This window comes from Hypanus sabinus, chromosome 17 (assembly GCF_030144855.1).
Source record: "Hypanus sabinus isolate sHypSab1 chromosome 17, sHypSab1.hap1, whole genome shotgun sequence".
In the NCBI taxonomy this organism is placed as follows: Eukaryota; Metazoa; Chordata; class Chondrichthyes; order Myliobatiformes; family Dasyatidae; genus Hypanus; species Hypanus sabinus.
This window is the reverse complement of record NC_082722.1, coordinates 42,692,645-42,714,637: the sequence shown is the minus strand read 5'-3', so window position 1 is coordinate 42,714,637 and position 21,993 is coordinate 42,692,645. Positions and strand designations below refer to the sequence as shown.

The 21,993-nt window shown below is 37.8% G+C and overlaps 1 protein-coding gene across 2 annotated transcripts in view; it reads right to left on the bottom strand.

The window, feature by feature from the left end:
• Nucleotides 1-21,993, bottom strand: part of vps35 (VPS35 retromer complex component) — a 40,520-nt gene that overhangs the window by 6,525 nt on the left and 12,002 nt on the right. For both annotated transcript variants that reach the window (XM_059992939.1, XM_059992938.1), the window contains exons 5-14: nt 21,552-21,734; nt 19,919-20,132; nt 13,431-13,514; nt 12,546-12,655; nt 11,930-12,026; nt 7,845-7,993; nt 7,493-7,700; nt 5,030-5,185; nt 4,264-4,386; nt 148-327 (exon numbers count right to left, since the gene is read on the bottom strand). In XM_059992939.1, coding sequence (XP_059848922.1) covers nt 148-327; nt 4,264-4,386; nt 5,030-5,185; nt 7,493-7,700; nt 7,845-7,993; nt 11,930-12,026; nt 12,546-12,655; nt 13,431-13,514; nt 19,919-20,132; nt 21,552-21,734 — 1,504 coding nt within the window. The remainder of the gene's footprint in view (nt 1-147; nt 328-4,263; nt 4,387-5,029; nt 5,186-7,492; nt 7,701-7,844; nt 7,994-11,929; nt 12,027-12,545; nt 12,656-13,430; nt 13,515-19,918; nt 20,133-21,551; nt 21,735-21,993) is intronic.

Here is a 21,993-nt window from a genome sequence, read left to right as displayed (position 1 = left end):
ATTTAATTGGAAATATTGTGATCGACTTGCAAAGATCCAGCAGTCATATTAGTATAAAGTGACTCCTCCAAATCGCAACCTTTATCACTTAGTTATTTACCATCCTTTTAATATTTGTAACATGGACGAACAACTGCCAATACTTGCCTGTGACATAAACTCATAAGCCACAGTTTCATGATTCTCAAATCCAATATCTCCAGCTGCAAGTGCTCCTTGCAGAAATAGGCGAAGGGGTAATTCAGCAAGCTCTGCTTTGATCAGGGCACTGATGGTCTGATGGGCAAAAGAAAATATCTTCTGGCACTTCTTTTCCCATTTTTCATCCTGGCAAAGATCAGTAGAAAATAAGTTTCAGTTACTTGACGAATTATGCCTTGTATTCAAAATTTACAACCAAATGATTTTATGAATGGTGTTTGCTTTTAACTCTGGTCATAATTATGGAAAAGCCTGACCAATATAATTAGGTTTAGAAATACATATTAAATGGTCAATATAATTGGAAAAGTTCAGAACATTTGAGCACTTCAAAGCATTGCAGAAGTTGCTTTTGTAAACCACAAAAAAGGTACAAGTACCCTAACAAGTTAAAACTTTTACTATGGTGCACAGTGACTTAAATTCCTAAATATATCACCATGTGTGTAAGCTGTCTTCGTGCAGTAGACTTCATGCATACAAGATCCAATAATGAAAGCAGAGGCTTCTAGACAAGCTTTAAGTTTAAAATGAATGTTCAGTGAAACTCAGGACAGCAAGACCCTCATTCTAAAATTCTTTGCCAAAAAGTTGCCCAAGTTGTGTGGGAAGAGGCGAGATAATTTAATGCATTACATAATCTCAGAATGGGGTGTACAGTGGAGAAAATTAATAGAGAGTAGGATTTCAAATATATTGTCTTGACAGATTGCAAGTCAATATAAAACTGAGCAAACTGTGGTGTACAAGGAATTTATGAATAGTAAGGAGGCTGGCAAGAGGCCAAACCTGTACATTATATATATTCTACATAAATGCAGCAAGACAATCAAATTTTGTTGCAATGAAGGCTGATGTACTGTTCGTATACGTAAAAATTTGCTGAACCCGTATGCTATCAGTAGCTGATGTACAAGGGCCCCACATATCACTGTTTCAAAATATTCCACTTTTTAAACTTTCTTCCAAACCACATCTCAATTTTGGTATCACCCCAAAGTCTTTGCAATCTTTTCCACAGTCCACAATGCCATTGAGCTTAGTCTCATAGCAAACTTGAATACATTGCATTTGATCCCTTCACCTAAATAATAGAATAGTGATTACACATTCATCAACCCACGCCAATATTCCCAATACCATGCATTTCAACTTTTTTTTAAAAAAAGCTGCGTTGCATCTTATCAAAATCCAGTACATCAGTAGAGTACTCTTGAAGACTAACTGGTTATATTAGTACAAACACTACTCAATTTAAATTGGTTAATTCAATACAAATATTCTGGTCAGGTTGGTTGCACTTGTTTCCTTAAATTTTAATCTCAGGAACACTTGATCACAACCCAGCGGATGCATGTTAAAAGCAACCTCATATGCCCAACTATCACCAAGTTACAGAAATCATTTGTTGATCCCAATTCAATGGGATAGAACTATCAAACTTGAATTCATCCAGTTAAAATACAAAAAAGTTAAATTAATCTGATCAACTATCTGCTCAGCTGAAACAAATCTACACTTGCAAAATATACCACTAACAATCAAGTACTGTTAAATTGTGTAAAGTAAAACAATGCATTCTTCCATTAAAATACATCAGTATTAGCCAGTCACTGTTAACACCATTAACAGCTGTAGAAAAAGGCAATAGAGACAAACACAAAGCATGAGGAAACAAAATACATTTTCTCTGCTCTATTGGTATTCAAATTACTAGTTCAAATTCAATAAAAGATTCCTGTTGAATCTGACCTAGTGACTTTTGTTATCATGGAGGATGATGAGCAGACACGGCAGACCGAAAGAGAAATTGAAAGTGGTAACAGACTATTATTGACAGGAAGAACAGGACTGTCAAACAATCAATGGAGATGTAGGGCAGGAGACAGCCTGTCAAAGGTGGTAAAGAAGCATCATAAAGGAGAGAGATTGAAAATCTAGTTGAATGGTGCCACAACAACATCTCACTCAACATCAGCAAAACCAGAGAGCTGATTATTGACTACAGGAGGAAGAGATCAGGGGCCCATGATCCAGTGCTCATTAAGGGATCAGAGGTAGCGGGACCAATAACTTTAAATTCTTAGGGATTATTAGACCAGAGCATCTGTTCTAGGACCAGCAGACAAGGGCCATTTCAAAGGCATGGCAGTGCTTCTACTTTTAGAAATTTGTGCAGATTCAGTATTTCATCTAAAACTTTGACAAACTTCTATAGACACAAAATCTAGTATGTTAATACTAATGTCCAAGAATAGAAAAACCTACAAGAAGCGGTGGATACAGCCCAGTCCATCCCAGGAAAAGCCTCTCCACCACAGCCTCTCATCTTTTTATTTTTCCTGTCCTGCTGAAGGGTCTCAGCCCAAAATGTCGACTGCACTCTTTTCCAAAGATGCTGCCTGGCCTGCTGAGTTCCTCCAGCATTTTGTATGTGTTGCAAGAAAAAGGGATGGCCTTTTTCCAAGAGACAGGGTGGAAAGAAGTATAGATAAGATAGCCATGGGAGTCAGTCGGTAGACAGTTTACCTCTAAAAGATGAAGACAAAGATCGAGAAAGTGGAGGGAGGTGCCAGAAATGGATCAAGTGAATTTAAGTGAATCAAATTGATTCTGAGAGCAGTGTATAGTGACATACACAGTGTATACTTTAACAATAAATTTACTTTGTCTTTGAATCAGATCATTTAAATGAACTCATCTACCTTTCCTTCTTTCCAAAATCCATCTCTTCCATATTTAAAAGATATCAGAAAGCATCTTGCTTATAAAATTTAGATAATACAGATAATGATTAACAAACAAATGCAGGGGAAAAAGCAGCCCATTATCAGAATGGTTGAATACAAGAAATATCACACAGATCTTTGTAACTAACTGAAATCTATACCAACAACTCAATCTTTCACTTTGATGAAAATCTATGCACCCAATATGATAAAAGATAGATAGAAAGGAAGCAACAGGAGGAAAGTGACAGCTGAAAACTGATGTAGACCAACCACTGATTGGCAGAAATTCTCTCTACCAATTCCTGTGGTCTCAAAAGTAGCCATCATAATCAAAAACCCAACCAACCCTGGATGTTTTCTCTTCATCTCCATTCCATCAAGCAGAAGATACACAAGCTTGAAAACTTACACCATCAGACTCAAGGACACCTCCTATTCCCACTGTTGCAAGACTCACGAATGGTCCTCTTGCACAATAAAGATGAACCTTCGGCTTCACTATTTACCTCATCACGCTCCTTGCAACTTATTGTGTTACTGCACTTCCTCTGTAACTACCACTACATTCTGCATTGTTATTGCTTTTCCCTTTATACTTGTGTTTTGAAATCTGTATAGATGACATGAAAAATAGCTTATCACTGTATCACAGTACCCATAATAATTATAAACCAAGTGAACAATTAAAATAAGAATGGAACAATGGTAAATATTAGAATTTAAGCAACCAGGCACCCTACTAGGCTAATCACAAAATTAACATGCAAGTCCAACAATCATCGGATAAGGTGACAGGCACATTTGCCTCTACTGCAAGGGATTACAACGCAATGTAGCAACATCTTGCTGCAGTTATATAGCACAGTAGATAAAAACATTGCTTATTGTGAACAGAAATGGCCTCCTCAGCCAAGAAATTTGACTAGAATGATGTGCAAAAGTGATTGCTGCTAGATGCTAAAGAGTTTTAAGTGTACACTTGAAATTGTATTTTCCTCATCAGTACTAAATTGACCTCATCTATTCAAATCCAATAACTTAGTCATTCACTGCCCTCTTTACTGTTTGATAAAATTTATTTTCTACCTCCTGTAAACTGAGGCTGAAACTCCAAATTATCCACATACATTCACTGACCATTTAGAATTCTGTCCTGAAATTACATTGGGTTAAAAGAAATTGAGGAAACAATCTTCCTTTTACGATAAACATTGGACCAACAGCCTTGGGGAATAAAAATGAAAATTATCAAGACAGCACACCAAATTACATTCAATTTCTTTGTTCATTCAAAGTAAAGTTTTTAAAGTTTTAGAAGACTCCACCTTACCACTTTTGAATTCTCCTTATAGCAGAATGCCAACTGATAAGCAGCAAAAACCAATGGTGGTAAAGTAAAGCGAATACGTTGATTTCCACCAGCACCAAAGTGTTTTCTAGCACTGTTTAAAATCTAATTGAAGATCAAATTATAAAAATTAGGATGAAATACATATAGGCAAAGCTGTAAAACAGGTTCTTAATGTCTATAGTATATTTTCTGGTATCTGACATACAGATACTGCTGAGGAAAGAACATCAACTAAAATCTTTGAATAGAGACTTATATAGTGATTAAGTAGAATTATAACTCCCACTGCCAACTTTAACATCTAAACAGGTAAATTTAGATTAATATGCAAGTTTTGTATGTTAACTACATATACATATGGAAAGTTAATGAAATTCTGAGAATCCACTGCTCCAGGAAGTTTACGTTAGAATTAATGAACTACAAACATGAACTTGAGAAGTGGAAAGAGCATTTTCTGGTCATTTATATCAAGTTAGTTGGTAGTTAATTTTATTCATTTGTTATAGTTGACATCTAATCAAGTACAGATAAGGATTTTTAAAACAAATCTCAACCCACAAATAATCGACAGTATTAAAATTCTGTATTAAAATAATTAAAACACACAGTCCACATCAGTCAAAAACAATAGGGATGCACAAAAAGGAATATGAAGCTTCCTATAAACAAACAGACATAACTTAGCATCAACCTGTTATTTCTTTTTCAACAAGAGAACGTTGAAACTGGTAAATTAGCATACCAGATACTGTTGGTCAGGATCCTCAGATTGAAATAAATGGATGAATCTACCAACAAGGCTTTGTTCCTCAGCAAAATCTTCTGGGTCAGGATCTTCTGCTGGCTGATCGGGCTGATCTTGGATCAATGTCGACACCAAGTTCAGAATGGCATCCACCTATTTACAGAGGAAACATGCATAAAAGCAAACATCAAGTTTCTCCCTGGCTATATACCACAATCATTGTGCAAAGTTAATACAGAAAATCCTCTGAACTAAACAGGTGTCCAAGTTGATGAAATTCATCAACTAAATGTGACCATGGCTTTCCTCTCCATAGACGCTGACTGGGGAATATTTCCAGTATTTTGTTTTAATTTTCAATTTCCTGCATCCCTAATATTCAACATCAGTGGAAAAAAAAACTAAATGATACAGTGATAATATTTCTATTTCATCTAAGAAAAATACATCTGGCAGGGAATAAATTAACAAAGAAAATATTCATTTGCAGCAGATGTGAAAGGATTTAAGAAGTATATTGAAGATGAAAAGCATAAAAATAACTATATTCTGGCACCAATTCAAAGGCAATTTTATGTTGTTAGCCATATTCCCTTACTTAGCACATAGAAAAAAAACCATAGGTTTTAAATGAGCAATTTAAACCTCTCCCACCTCCACAGTTTCGTAAAAGTACACACAAGATCAATTTTTTGCTTAAACCTCAAAAGTTAAAACAATCCATTATCTCCTCAGAGTTAAATCCCTTTCACTATAGTAAAGTAGCAGGCATTCTTTGGGTAAAATCTATGAGCAAGCTAAGCTATAACAACTGTGATACTACTCAAGTACTAAGTTACTCAAGGGAAAAGCGAAAGTGGAGTAAATGTCTAAGGCTACGTCCACACTAGACCGAATAATTTTGAAAATGTCAATTTCACATAAAAACGATAGGCGTCCACACTAAGTGTTTTTGAAAATACTTCTGTCCACATTAAAACGGGTATTTCAGCGAATCTCCTCCTACTGCACATGCGCAGGACACATCTATCAAAAATAAGCGACAAGTTTGGTGTCAAATCTCGCCGTGAAAGAGTTGGTGTGCATTTGTTGAGTTACAAACTAGGAAAACTTAAATGACGGACAGCTGTTGGCTCTCGCGCAGGAGGACTGAAAAACTAAAAAAATACAAATACTGGAGCATATGGAGGCAACCAACCGGGAGTTCATGGACAGTATGACCCAGCTGATGACGAACATTGAAAAACTGACTAACTCTGTTGTATTAATAAAGCCCCTTGTTAAATGTATAAAACACATCTGCATCAGTATTATCTTGTATTTCCATACAATGTTACATTAGGCTGTTACACATCTATTGTCAGAGAAGTACTTGCATAAATAGGTAAACTACCTTCATACAAGCAAGGACAGAAAACAGGGCAAAGTGAGTATTCGTATCTATTCAGTAAGTTATGGGTCAAAGTATTTGGTGAGTACATTTCTAACTCTTCTGGCATCAGTCTCATCGCCGTTTGTTCTGAAATTGTTAGGTTGTGTTCAAGAAAACAATGAAATGGCGCGCTGCCATCACCATCTGTTTCGGTACGTTATGACAGCATTTTTAGATTTCTCCGGTTATCCCATCCACACTGCTCCGGCCAAGCAGCATTTTCAAAATTACACACTTCGGAGGGCATTTTAGAAAAGTTCCATTTTCAGGGAAGGAAAACGCCGTTTCAGTGTGCACGGAGGGACAAAATGAAGAGAAAAAGCTTCGGTTACAGATTTATCTGGTCTAGTGTGGACATAGCTTAAATCTACTTGGTGCATTGTACTGGTTTCATCCTTCTACTGACCCTGTTGGATCTGAAACATATTTGGCTTTTTCCAACAAACTTTAAATCAATAATAAAACAAAGTTTGAAACTCTGTTCATTCCATTAATAATGCAGTGCAAAATGCATTACTAAATTTGAAGCAATTTGTAAAATATGAATAGAAGTGTTCAATTTTGCCAAAATTTACTAAATGAATACAATAGTACACAAGTCACACTGATGTCCAAATTGCTTCATTCCAACTGTACCAGCCCCAGGCTTAATGAAAATATATACAAAGTAAATGGCGTCCATTAATTATTTTTAAACCAATGCCAAAAAAAAACTAATTTTCCTTACCTTTATAGGACTGGTGTCAGCATAAATTTAACTTGGATTCCAAAAAGAAAAATTAAGCAGCCCTGAAATATTCCTAACAATACCTTCAAAATATTCTACTTGGCAAAACAAATCTCAGAACTGACCAAAGATGATATCAAAATATTTACACTGTTACAAAGCAGAAAATAATTCCATACTTCATAAGAGCCAGGAGGTATTTCAAAACCGTAATCTTAAATTATTTCTCTTTGTTATCACTTTAATTATCCGAGTTAAGATTTTCCTCTTATAAGATAATAAATGCATGAAATGATCTTACCTGTTCCTGACCAACTATTTCTGTATTATACTCAAGAGCATTGCTCAATATGTAACAGCTCATATTTTTGCGTGATTCATAGTCAAAGTATTCAAACAAAGGATGGAAGTGCTTCAACTTCAGGACAGTAAGTATATTGTTGTAGGTGTCGATGGGAATCTTTAGAAGTCGTGTTAACTCTTTAGAAACTGCACTGCTAGTAGCAATACTATTTGCAGAGGGGAAAAGAAATGGGAAATTTGATAATTCATTCATTTTATGACTCAAGATATAATATTCTGTTTAAAAAGAAAATAGTAATGTAACAATTTAAATTATTAATTACAATTCAAGCACATATAAAAATACATACTGTTCAAGATTAAGTTTGTTGAAAATTTCCACAGTAGTTTCAAGAACCTTATCAACGTAGTCCACCCGTTCAGGATAACACTTCATGGCCAAATTGATAAGAGACACTTGTAAAGATACCACATCTTCAGAAGGCATATCCTGTCTTGACTGAAACAAACAAAGTCATTTGACTAAAACTTTTCCATCCAAGCTCTAATGACCATTTTTTAGTCAACTGAAGAATGTCACAGAAAGATCAATATGAAATCTGATGGCAGTTACTTCTATTGTGCAGTTAATATTTAACATGCACAGTACAAACTCTGACCATGTTTGCTAATTCTACACCAATTCTTTAGTAGCACATCTGAAAACAAATCTTTACATCTTTTAGCTTTTGCTTCTTCAAATAAATATCTAACTTTCTCATTCATGATACAAGGGGATTGCCTGCAGTCAGAGCTAAAAGGGACATCACCCATCCTTCAAAAGTAAATCTCATAAAGCACAAGTATGTTAATGCACTCTACAGGAGAACATTCAACATTTATCTTCAATCTAATATTAACAAGGTGACTTGAAGAAAGATCAGAAATAGGTTTTAAATGATACAATAGCAGAGACATAAGGAGAAAAAATGTTGTGCTTAGACTCCAGAAGCACTTCAGCCATTGGTAACACAATAGAGAGCAGAAATAACATCTCCTTCTCAGTGACAATCAACACAAGTGCACCCCAAGGATGCATGCTTTGCCCACTGTTCTATTCTCTCTACCCTCACTGTGTGGCTAGGCACAGCCCAAACATAATCTATAAATTTGCTGATGACACAACTGTTGTAGATTGGCTGTTGCAACAACAGCCTTTCACTCAAGGTCAGTAAGAACAAGGAACTGATAGTGGACTTCAGGAAGGGGAAGTCGGGAGAGCACGCACCAGTCCTTAACGAGAGCTAGGATTATAGAGAGAAAGGGAAAGACTGAAAAACATTGATTAAAAAAAAGAGATAAACATGCATTTAAAAAAATCCCTGATCTGTGTAGATAATTTTGTGACTTATTGGCTACCTAACCAAAATCCCCACGAAATTTCTCAGCCTTCCTTGCTTCAGAGTAGTTAGTCCCAGAATCTCAAATTGCATTCTGTCACCATAGTTTAATTCTGCAATGAATCTACACTGAAAACCAATGTAATATCCTTTATGTAACAGGTGCCCTAAACGATGTACATTTCTTTAAAAGTAAATTACTAGCATTATGTATGAAGTTAGTACTATTTTTTCTACCACAAATTCTACCAACCTCAGCAAGGTCCTACATCTACATCTTTATTTGCTCTCATGTTCAGTACTATTTCAACTCTAGATTCTGCTTATCAAGAATCTCTTGATATCCAAGCAAATATTCTTGTATAAACACAACAGATTCTGTGGATGCTGGAAGTACAACATAGTCAAAATGCTGGAGAACTCAGGTCAGGCAACATCAATAGAAATGTTTCAGTCTGGAAAGGAAGGGGGAAGACAGGAGAAATGAAGGGTGCAGGGAGAGGAGGGAGAACTCTAGAAGGTGAAGGACTGGTGGGTGGGAAAGGTAAAGGGCTGGAGAAGTAGTCTGAGAGGAGAGGGAGAGTGGGTCATGGGAGAGAGGGAAGAAGGTAGGGCACTGGGGGAATGATAGGTAGGTGAGGAGAAGAGGGAAGAGGCCAGAATGGGGAATAGAGGAGGAAGGAGGGGGGCAAAAAAAATACCCAAAGGTGATCATGACATTTGGTTGAAGGCTACCTAGACACCCATGAGGTGTTGCGCCTCCACCCTGAGAGTGGCTTCATTGTAGCAGAGGCGGCAGCCATGGACTGACACATCAAAATGTCAGAGGCCTCTGCACTCGAGCATTCTCTAGGGTGAGAGAGTTTGCTGATTCTCAAGCCAGGGAACTCAAATAAGCAACATTGCAGATTGTACTATGAACAGCGAACTGCTGGCCTCTCCTCTTGCAGTGGCAGGAGCAATATCTCCCTCTGTGCCCCTCATTAATGAGGGCCTGTAGCGATGTTAGCTGGGCAGTAGTTTTTGATGAACTCTAGATCATGGTATTTGGGGATTTGCTACTGCATGGTGGATGGTGGGGGTGCTGATACTTCTGCTGGAGTAAGTTTGGGAGGGGGAAGAGCTGATGCTTTTGCTGTTGATTGTGCATGGGAGGAGGTGGAGCTTTGGCGTTCTAACATTTTTCTGTCATCATTCTTTGTGTGTTTTTTTTTCCCTGTTTCATGGATGTCTGCAAGGAGTAAGGACTGCAGTTTGTAAACTGTTTACTTCTCTTGATATTAAACTGAACCACTGAAAAGACCAAATGAACTTAAAGGCAGGGTGGAAGTTGGAAGCAAAGTTGATTAAATTGATGAGCTCAGAACGGGTGCACAAAGCAACACTGATGCAGTTATTAATGTAGCGCAGGAAGAGTTGGAGGCAATGACCAAGGAAGGCTTGGAACATGGACTGCACCATGTAGCTTAAAAAAAAAGGCAGGCATACCTGGTGCCCAAAAAGGAATCCCTGGCTACCCCTCGAGTTTGGAGAAAGTGAGGAGCCAAAGGAGAAATTGGTGAGGGTGAGGACTAGTTCTGCCGCATTGAGTAGGCTGGTGGGGGGGGGGGGGGGGTTGAAATTCTGGTTGAGTCTGCCAGATGGATTAGGGTGGTGTTGAAGGGGAATTAGTTATGCTATGTCAGTTTTCTTTCCTGTCAGGTAGTCACCATTACATTGACCTGCACCTCAAGTCTTTTAGACTCCCTGCACTTCTGAATGAACAGCTTTTCAGTCTGGATTCTCCATACTCAAAGCCAGAGCATAGATCAAAACTAATACCTCCAGTAGTTCACTTTCTGCCCGTCATTCTGAACAACCAAATTATTAGAATGTTTGCTGCCTAATTTTCAACATCATATTTCTCCTGAACAAAAAGAGGGAAAAAATAATTGAGATCACCTTCTGAAAATTGAGGTGGCAGAGCTGGCTTTTTGCTTATTTTTGAAATTAATGTTTAGTGCTTGCAGATAATTGTTCCAAATTCTTAATTGCAACTTGGTATGCATTCCAACTATTTAAGATGCTGTAACCTTTTGTCATTAAACAAAGGCTAATTATGTTCATTTATTTAATTGGTAAATGACATGGTAGCCACAGATGTGCAGCAGATTCATGTTTAAGTGCGAACATCCTTAAGTAGTTCCCTCAAGTTTGACGATTATGAAAATGACACTTTACTGTCAAGCTTCATTTAAGAACTTCTTTTTCTGTCAATTAATTGCCCATTAAACCTGTCACAAAACTATTACCAATGCAAGTACATTTTAATGCTGTGATAAATCTTACTGATGAACTGAACTTTTATGGCAATAGAAATATGAAATTTCTTATCACATTTATTTTCTCAAGATGATTTTTTAAAATAGCAAATTGTACCTTTTATGTTTTCTCATTTTTTCTTTTACACTTGTGTTTTTCTTCCTTCAAATTTACTTCACTTTTCATTCTATACAAGTTAACACTGAATTCACCCACATTTTCATCCTTCATCTGTCCTCCCATTTATTTTCCAATCTTTACATTTAAGTAGGCAATGAGACACCCTATTGATGGCCCTATTTTTGCAGGGCCTAGATTACCAGTTTCCTTCACTGCATGGCTATCATGGTAACCATTAAATGACTACGTGGGCAAAACATATTTGTGTTGAAGGACGCAGTGGACTGTCCAGCCAGCTGCAAGCAGTTTTCTAGACTGCTACTGCAAGTATTGACACAGGAGTACACCTTGCTATTATAGTTATGGCTAAATCAACTTGCTCATCCTTATAAAGCATTACAGAAGCTTTGGTTGAAATGACTGACATTTCAGTAATGCATTACTTTACCGAATAGTTTCATTGTGCACACAAACACAAACCCTGGCAAAATTGGCAAGGTTTTGTCCAAGTTATCAATATTAGTGTAATTATCAAGTTTTCAAAATGGCAAAATTATTGTGATGAATTGAAATAAGGACCTAAGACTAGGAACAGCTCTTCTAATAAAGGATGCAAGTCCAGTCTGCAGCCTTACCTGGATTACTGTAGCTACTTGTTGAGAAAATATATCAAACAACTTTATATCAGCAGGGATTCCAGGACCATCTTCACGATGCGCAAACAATGCCAACCTAAAAATGGCAAGATAATATCAAAAATTAAGTGAAATAAAGCCTTGGAGCTACATTTTTCATAATGCATGGATACTGTTAAAACCTGTTAACATTGCAGTCTAATTTGGAAAATAATTGTGATTAGAGGATATGTTAACCAAGACAGCAACTCTCCTGCTCCCTTCCCTTGAGGTATAGTATGGTATCTTTTACAACCACCGCCAAAGATAACCTGACATTGCAGCACTCTCGCAATGTTGGATATTAAATCAGCCTAGATTTGTGTGATTATCTTTGAAGTAGAACTTGAATCTGAAATGTATTGATTCAAAACAACTTAGCAACAGCTGACCTGCAGGAAATGGAGGTGCCAACTTCACAAATAAATTCTAACATAGAACAATGCAAAAAAAAACCTAGTTTTAAACCAAGTTTGATTTTAAAAAAACATTGGCCTGAAAATGTTCAATGGTATCATTTAATGAAATTGTAATTCAAAGAAACACACTTGGTTTCAATTTACTTAATCAATCCTACCTGTCAATTAATGCAATGATAATGTTTTTAACATTAACACTTTGGTGGAGCTCTGCACAAGAACGAAGGAATGGATTCAGTGTCTGCAAGTGAAACTCATCAGGGAATACCTGTTTAAAAAAAAATAATAATCTGCTTGAACATTCAAAAGAGTTGCCCTTCATAAAATGTCAACAGTGAAGACTTTATCATTTCAATAATGAAAGATATCATACACTGACTGGGCGTCTTAATTCAAAGGATGATTTTGCAAACAAAAAAAGCCTAACCCCTACAGCAGTACAATTCAATGGCATGACACTTTGCAGATTCAAAAAGGGGTGCACATCTGAGATCCTGTACTGACGGCTAGATAAGGGTTTGGCAACATTTTTATCAGTCTTTTCTTGGCTTTTACTCCAATCAACCTAAATTATAACTGTAATCTCCCATTGGTCACTTCCTCTTCAACTGCCAGATTCTTTTCACCTTCTTGGTGTTTTACTGATATAATATTTAACTGACACTCTAGGTCCTTAGTCATATTACAATTATCCCTACATTTAACTCCTTGCTACAAATGACAGCTTCCAGAACTTTATTTCAATTCTTCGTGTATTTTAATAATTGCCCTATTAAATAGATTTTCAGAATTTGTTTCTATTTCAGCCTACTGGTTGCATTTGTCTCCAAACCCAGTGACCAGCACAAACTATATGACTAAAGTGCTACAGTAAGGAGCAAGGCAGTATTCTACCCCTTTGAACTCTGCTGTCTACCACTATCTTTCAGCACATCTGTAAGCTTGAAACATGCAGAAATTGGGGCACTTTAAAATATGGTTCCTGAACTTTTATTAAACAAAGTTCAGTATACTTGGGGGAAAAAAAAGAAAATAAACTTTACCTGAATAATACATTCCATGAGATATTCCTGAGCCAAACCATCCCTGCAGTTTACAACCTGCTCTAAAATTCCAGTTAACACAATCTAGGGACAATAAATGAAAATTAGATACATCGGTCAATTAGAACATTCTCACCTCAAACATTGCGAGTTTAATCCAAATAAGCATTCAAAAATTATAACAGCCTGACATTCCAAAGTCCCATGCATTCAGATGTACAGGAAATTTTAAACAGAAACAAATTCCATTTCATCTGACAGATCCGAATTAATATTAGTTCCTGTGCTGGAATAATTTTCCTCACCATCTTTACTACCAAAAAGAAAGACATGTTTAACACATTTATAAAATCACACAAATGGGAAAGTGGCTCCATCATTGCCTATTGAGATGACTGCACTTGAAACTGATCAGTGCCACATAAAGAGCTTTATAGTGCTTTAGCGAACAAAATTGAAACTATCATGGTAAATTATTTCCTTTTATAACATTTCTAAATAGGAATCAAATTCCAACTTCATTAGAAATTGGGTTCAATGTATTCTCAAAGTTCAAAGTAAATTTATAATCAAAGTAAATCTTTGTCACTGTATACAGCAGCTTCATTTTCTTGCAAGCATACTCAATAAATCCATAATAGAATAATAACCATAACAGAATCAATGAAAGATTCCACCAACTGGAGTTCAATCAATGTGGAAATAAAACTGCGTGGAACAAAAAAAAAATAAGCAATAAATATTGGAAACACAAGATGAAGTGTTCTTGAAAGTGAGCCATAGGTTGGGGGAACATTTCAGTGACAGGGCAAGTGAAGTTGAATGAACAGCCAAAGGGCTGTTCAAGAGCCTGATAGTTGAGGGGTAATGACTGTTCCTGAGCCCAGTCTTGTGAGCACAGAGGCTGTTGTACCTTCTTCCCAATGGCAGCAGAGATAAGAGACCATGTCCTCAGTGGTGGGGGTTCGCTGAGGTTAGATGTTGCTTTTCTGCAACAACGTGCTATGTAGATGTGCTCAGTGGTGGGGAGGGCTTTACTCGTGATGAACTGGACTGTATCCAATACTTTTTGTAATATTTTCCGTTCAAGGGCATTGGTGTTTCCATACTAGGTTGTGACATATACTGTCCACCACAAATCCACAGAAGTTTGTCAAAGTTTTAGACGTCATGCTAAATCTTGGCAAACTCTTAAGTAGAGGCACTGCCGTGCTTTCTTCATAATTGCACTTATGAGCTGGGCCCAGGACAGGTCCTTTGAAACGAAAACACCAAGGACTTAAAAGATGCTGACCTCTCCCACCTCGAGTTTTCCAATGAGGACTGGTTCATGAACCTCGGGTTTCCTCCTCCGGAAGTCAATAAGAGGTTGTTGTTGTGGCACTACTCAGCCAAATTTTTAAACTTCTCTCCTATATGCAGATTCATCACCACCTTTGATTTGGCCTATAACAGCAGTGTCATCAGCAAACCTGAATATGCCATGGGAGCTGTGCTTAGCCACAGTCATAGTGCAAACAAAGCAAAGCAGGGGCTAATCACACAGCTTTGTGGTGCACCTGTGCCAATGGAAATTGTGGAGATGTTGCCAATCTGAACTGACTGTGGTCTGCAAGTGAGGAAAATGAGGACCCAATTGCACAAGGAGGTATTGAGGTTAAGGTCCTAAAGCTTATCCTATATTCTATTAGTTATTCTATCAACATTCCTCAAAAATGCTTTCTGCATTTAAACAGTACACAGCATTTACAAGCTTAAAAACACAACCAATGATTGCAACACAATATTTTTATAAAGTTAGCAGATTCAAAAGAAATATATTCTCACACACTCTGGAACATGTAAAACTGTAAAAAGTAAAATATCTGCCTTTTCCACACTTCTGGCAGCACATTCCTACCATGTTAAAAAAAACCAACCCTGCTCTAACATCACCTGATACTTTCCACCAAACACCTTATAGTTATGCCCCCTCTTACTGAGCTTATGAAAAGTATTCACCCTCCTTGGAAGTTTTCATGTATTATTGTTTTACGACAGTGAATCATGGTGGATTTAATTTGGCTTTTTGACACTGATTAACAGAAAAGACTTTCATGTCAAAGTGAAAACAAATTTCTACAAATTGGTCTAAATTTATTATAAATATTAAAACTAATTGATTGCATAATTACTCACCCCCTTCAAGTCAGGATTTAGTAGATGCAACTGGGCAGCAATTACAGCCTTGAGTCTGTGTGGATAGGTCTATCAGTTTTACACATCTGGACACTGAAATTTTTCCCCATTCTTCTTTAGAAAACTGCTCAAGCTCTGTCAGATAGCACGGGGATTGCAAATGAACAGCCCTTTTAAGTCTAGACACAAATTCTCAATTGGATTGAGGTCTGGACTCTGACTTGGCCACTCCAGGGCATTAACTTTGTTGCTTTATAGCCATTCCCATATAGCTTTGGTTTTATGCTTGGGGTCATTGTCTTGCTGGAAAAGAAACCTTCTCCCAAATCACAGTTATCCTGTAAACTGCATCAAGTTTCCCTCCAGGATTTCCCTGTATTTTGCTGCATTCATTTTACCCTCTACCTTCACAGCCTTCTAGGTCCTGCTGCAGTGAAGCATCCCCACAGTATGATACAGCACCACCATGCTTCACAGTATGGATGGTGTGTTTTTAGTGATGTGCTGTGTTTGGTTTACGCCAAATATAGTGTTTAGTCTGATGGCCAAATAGCTCAATTTTGGTTTCATCAGACCATAAAACCTTCTTCCAGCTGACTTCAGTTTATCACATGCCCTCTGGCAAACTCTAGCTGAGATTTCACGTGAGTTTTTCTCCCTCCCAACAGCTGTCATCCTCCCATAAAGCTGCGACTGGTGAAGCACCCAGACAACAGTTGTTGTATGTGCAGTCTCTCCCATCTCAGTTAATGAAGCTTATAACTCCTCTGGAGTTCTTCCATAGGTCTCTTGGTGGCCACCCTCACTGGTCCTCTTCCTATGCAATCAATTATTTTGTGTTTCATATTTGTAATTAATTTAGAGCACTTTGTAGATCTTTCACTTTGATACAAGTATTTCTTTTATTGATCAGCATCAAAAAAGCCAAATTATATCCATTGTGATTCAATGTTGTAAAACAAAGGAAGAAAACTTCCAAGGGGAAGTTACAGGCACTGTATTAGCAATTTCCATCCAGGGGAAAAGACTCTGACTATCCACTCATCCCCTGCCTCTTATCTTGTACCACTGTATCATGTCACCTCTCATCCTCCTTCACTCCAAAGAGAAAAACCCTATCTCCTCAAATCTTTATAAGACATGCTGTCTAATCTAGGCAGCATCCTGGTAAATCTCCTCTGCACTCTAAAGCTTCCACATCCTTCCTAATAATGAGGCAGGCTGCATTGAACACAATACTCCAACCGGACTTTTATAGAGCTGCAACATTACCTAATGCTCTTGAACTCAATCCCCCAACTACTGAAGGCCAACACACCTTGTAGAGAGTATTTCCACAATGCTGTTGAGGAAGGAGATCCACAACTTGGACCAAGCAACAATACACGTATGGCAATATATTTCAGGATGGCATGCAAGCTGAAGAGCAACCTGCAGTTCGTGATGTTCCCAAGTACAAGTAACCACTTCCCCCTTTGGTGGTGGAATGAATGTTTAGGGCAGTGTATGTGGTACAATTAACTGCTTTTTTGTTAAAAGGTACCGTGCTTATTGAGCTTTCTGAGCTGCACTCATCCAGAGAAATTAGAATTTCATAAACATAGAACAATACAGCACAGGAACAGGCTCTGGCCCAATACATCTGTGTGGACCATGATGCTAATCTACTGCACATGGTCTCTGGATCCCTGCCTGCCATGTGCCTGCCTAAATGCCTCTTTAACATTGTAATTATTGCTGTTTCAGTTCTCCTAGTAGCATGAGCCAACTTGGGAAATTATATGACCAAAAATGTGCTGGAAGAACTGTGGAGAATCTGTGTATACATACAGTCAATGTTTCTGATCTATGACCCCTCAAAATTAATGTAGTGTTAGTTTTCTATAGGAGAGAAATTGGGGGAAGGACATGTACAAAGAGAACATCTGTGATGGAATATGTTGCAATAGCCTGACAGCACTTACTGCTATTAAGCCATTTCAACTGGTCTTTCAGATTTCCTGTATTTTCAGCTCTTTTTAAATTTTCATTTAGGCAATAGACAGTAGGTGCAGGAGTAGGTCATTCGGCCCTTCTAGCCAGCACCGCCATTCACTGTGATCATGGCTGATCATACACAATCAGTACCCCGTTCCTGCCCTCTCCCCATATCCCTTGACCCCGCTAACTATAAGAGCCCTACCTAACTCTCTCTTGAAATCATCCAGAGACTTGGCCTCCACTGCCTTCTGGGGCAGAGCATTCCACATATCCACCACTCTCTGGGTGAAAAAGTTTTTCCGCATCTCTGTTCTAAATGGCCTACCCCTTATTCTTAAACTGTGGCCTCTAGCTCTGGACTCGCCCATCAGCAGGAACTTGCTTCCTACCTCCAGCGTGTCCAATGCCTTAATAATCTTATATGTTTCAATCAAATCCCCTCTCATCCATCTAAATTCCAGTGTATACAAGCCCAGTCGCTCCAATCTTTCAACTTATGACAGTCCTGCCATTCCGGGAATTAACCTTGTGAACCTACGCTGTACTCCCTCAATAGCAAGAATGTCCTTCCTCAAATTTGGAGACCAAAACTGCATACAATACTCCTGGTGGGGTCTCACCAGGGCCCTGTACAGCTGCAGAAGGACCTCTTTACTCCTGTAGTCAATTCCTCTTGTTATAAAGGCCAGCATGCCATTAGCTTTCTTCACTGCCTGCTATACCTGCATGCTTGCTTTCATTGACTGATGTACAAGAACACCTAGATCTCCTTGTATTTCCCCTTTTCCTAACTTGACTCCATTTAGATTGTAATCTGCTTTCCTGTTCTTGCCACCAAAGTGAATAACCTCACATTTATCCACATTAAGCTGCATCTGCCATACATTCCCCCAGTCACTTAGCCTGTCCAAGTCACCCTGCATTCTCATAACATCCTCCTGACATTTCACACTGCCACCCAGCTTTGTGGCATTGGCAAATTTGCTAATGTTACTCTTAATCCCTTCATCTAAATCATTAATGTATATTGTAAACAGCTGCGGTCCCAGCACCAAACCTTGCGGTACCCCATTGGTCACAGCCTGCCATTCCGAAAGGGACCCGTTAATCACTACTCTTTGTTTCCTGTCAGCCAGCCAATTTTCAATCCATATCAGTACTCTGCTCCCAATACCATGTGCCCTAATTTTGCCCACTAATCTCCTATGTGGGACTTCATTAAAAGCTTTCTGAAAGTCCAGGTACACTACATCCTCTGGCTCTCCATTGTCCATTTTCATAGTTACATCCTCAAAAAACTCCAGAAGATTAGTCAATCATGATTTTCCCTTCGTAAATCCCCGCTGACTTGGACTGATCCTTCTACTGCTATCCAAATGCATCATAATTTCCTCTTCTATAATTGACTCCAGCATCTTTCCCACTACTGACATCAGGCTGATCGGTCTATAATTCCATTTTCTCTCTCTCTCCTTTCTTGAAAAGTGGGACAACATTAGCCACCCTCCAATCCGCAGGAACGGATCCTGAATCTATAGAACACTGGAAAATGATTACAATGCATCCACGATTTCTAGAGCCACCTCCTTAAATACCCTGGGATGCCGACCATCAGGTCCCAGGGATTTATCAGCATTCAGAGCCAACAGTCTATCCAACACCGTTTCTTGCCTAATATAAATTTCCTTCAGTTCGTCCATTACCCTAGTTCCTTTGGCCACTATTATATCTGGGAGATTATTTGTGTCTTCCCTAGTGAAGACAGATCCAAAGTACCTGTTCGACTCATCTGCCATTTCCTTGTTCCCCATAATAAATTCACCTGTTTCTGTCTTCAATAGCCCAATTTTGGTCTTAACTATTTTTTTGCTTTTCACATACCTAAAGAAGCTTTTACTATCCTCCTTTATACTCTTGGCTAGTTTACCTTCGTACCTCATTTTTTTCTCTGCGTATTGCCTTTTTTGTTATCTTCTGTTGCTCTTTAAAAGCTTCCCAGTCCTCCGGCTTCCTGCTCATCTTTGCTATGTTATACTTCTTCCCTTTTATTTTTATACTGTCCTTTACTTCCCTTGTCAGCTACGGCTGCCCCTTACTCCCCTTAGGATCTTTCTTCCTCTTTGGAATGAACCAATCCTGCACCTTCTACATTATTCCCAGAAATTTACAGAGAAACTACAAAGGGCTTTGCTTATTGAAAATTCTATTCCAAGTGAAAACTTGGTTATTAGCAGTTTTTTTATTATTAAATTCTGGTAAATTATATCTCTCTGACCTAAAGCAGATATCAAGAAAAATGCCAAGTTTAACTACAGGGCCAGAACTCATACCTGTTTGTAGCGCTCCACGTTAACCCCTTCTAGCTGGCTAAGTCGGACTAGATTTGTACCAACAAGAATTCTTAGTTCTTGACGCTCACGTTCCCGTTTTTCTCGGTCTCTGCTATGACCCTGGTGCTGCATTCGGACCCAGAGTTTGTTCATTTCTGCAAAGTTCAGTAGCACAAAGTCCATAGAATCATTGATGTCTCCAGTTACAACTTCTCTGAAATTCAAAAGCACAAGAAGTTGAAAGCTGTTATATAATTAAATACAATTAAATTTTGGATTACCTGTGAAATAATAAAATCCTAGATTTTCAGCCTGCAATTAGTTTTCAAAATTAAGTTAAGGATTTAAACATTTCATATTACAGATCAATAAAGTACATTTACAAACTGTAATAATTTGCAATGATAGTGTATGGATTCAGTAGAATGGATAAGTGGAGCTAATGGATGTCTGCATTTGGATTTTAGGAGATACTTTGATAAAGTCCTAAATCAACTATGTTGGGATGTGTATCAGTGTTGACAAATCTCAAGTTTGGCAGCAATGGTAGAAGACTAATAATTGGAGGTAACCTACTAATATGGATCTAGAATTGGTTAATCAGACAAAATATAACAGAAATATAAGGATCTTTCAGAGCCACAGGCCGTTTCTGTTCCCACCCCACCAAACAAAGAGAAGATCTTACTTTACTTGCTATCATTTATTAAATTTGAAACACTTCTGATCCTCAGGCTAATTTTTTTTCCAGCAGCTTTATTTGCTTTTTCCATCAGAATTAACACCATGTTTAATTTTTTTCTATAGTCCATGGTTGTACCAGTGATGTATTTTTATATCTATGTCTTTTGCAGATAATATTTTTATTATTTAAATGGTAGCCTAATCTCAAACCTGTTTTTTTAAATCCGCTGCCATCCACCTGCCCCTCGTACCTTGTCTATTATAATGGAATCCCTCCATTATCTCCCCCTTTACTTTTCAGCATGCCCTTCCTAAATGCAAAGTAACCTAGAATAGCTTGAAAAGTCTGCTTAAAAGAACTCATCCTTCCACCTATCCAGGTGATGCCAATAAGGACTATCACTCTGGGCTTTTTACACTAACTCTCCAGAATGTCTGCAGTCATTTAATGACATCCTTGACCCTGCCACTAGGTAGGAAGTACTTAATACAATGTGTAGAGTTTTAAATAAAAAATGTTAACTTTGTTCTTCTCTATATAAACAATCAAGCACATATAAATTGTGGAAATGCAATGGTTAGTGCAACGCTATTTAACCTTGGGACGAGCCAGAGATCAGAGTTCAAGTTCAACATTGTTCTGTAAGGTGTCAGCGTACATCCTCCCGTTGGAATATGTGGGTTTTCCCTGGGTGCTTTGGTTTCCTGTCACAGTCCAAAGTCATACCAGCTGGGTTAATTTGTCATTGTAGATTTTCCCGTCATTAGGTAGGGTTAATCAGGTTTGCAGGGTTGCTGGGGCAGCCAGGCTTTAAAGTCTAGAAGAGCCTAACCGTGTTGTATCACTAATTAAAAAAAAAATACAATTTCCTTTCAAACAAAAGTTCTTAAAAAAAATTGAGCATTATAATTTGTAATGAATCACATTTTTTAAACAAAAATTACTTACTCTGTCTCTTCCCCTTCATCGGGCAAAATATTTCTGGTACATTGAAGTAAATAGTTCCTCAAGAACAGTCCTCGTAAGGGATGCTGTACTCCACGGCACATTTCTACCAGATCCTTAAGAATATCCTTCCTAGACTGTGAAAATGACTTGATGTAGACAACTCCAACAGTGATGAGCAAATAGCTGAACACGTTACAAAAAGAATAAGCACACATTCAGCATGACTGCAAATCTAATTTGATGCTTTACTTTGAAAATCATGGCCATAAACTGTTACACCCAAGTTTTAGAATCATTAGCATGTTAAAAAAAGTTCAGATTAATTAATTTAATGGCAATAAATTCTAAAGTTAAACACTGATATTAAATACAACCCTAATGTGCAACATATCAACCAACTTTAAAGTTCCCAGAAACAATTTCATATGCACAACAATGAACT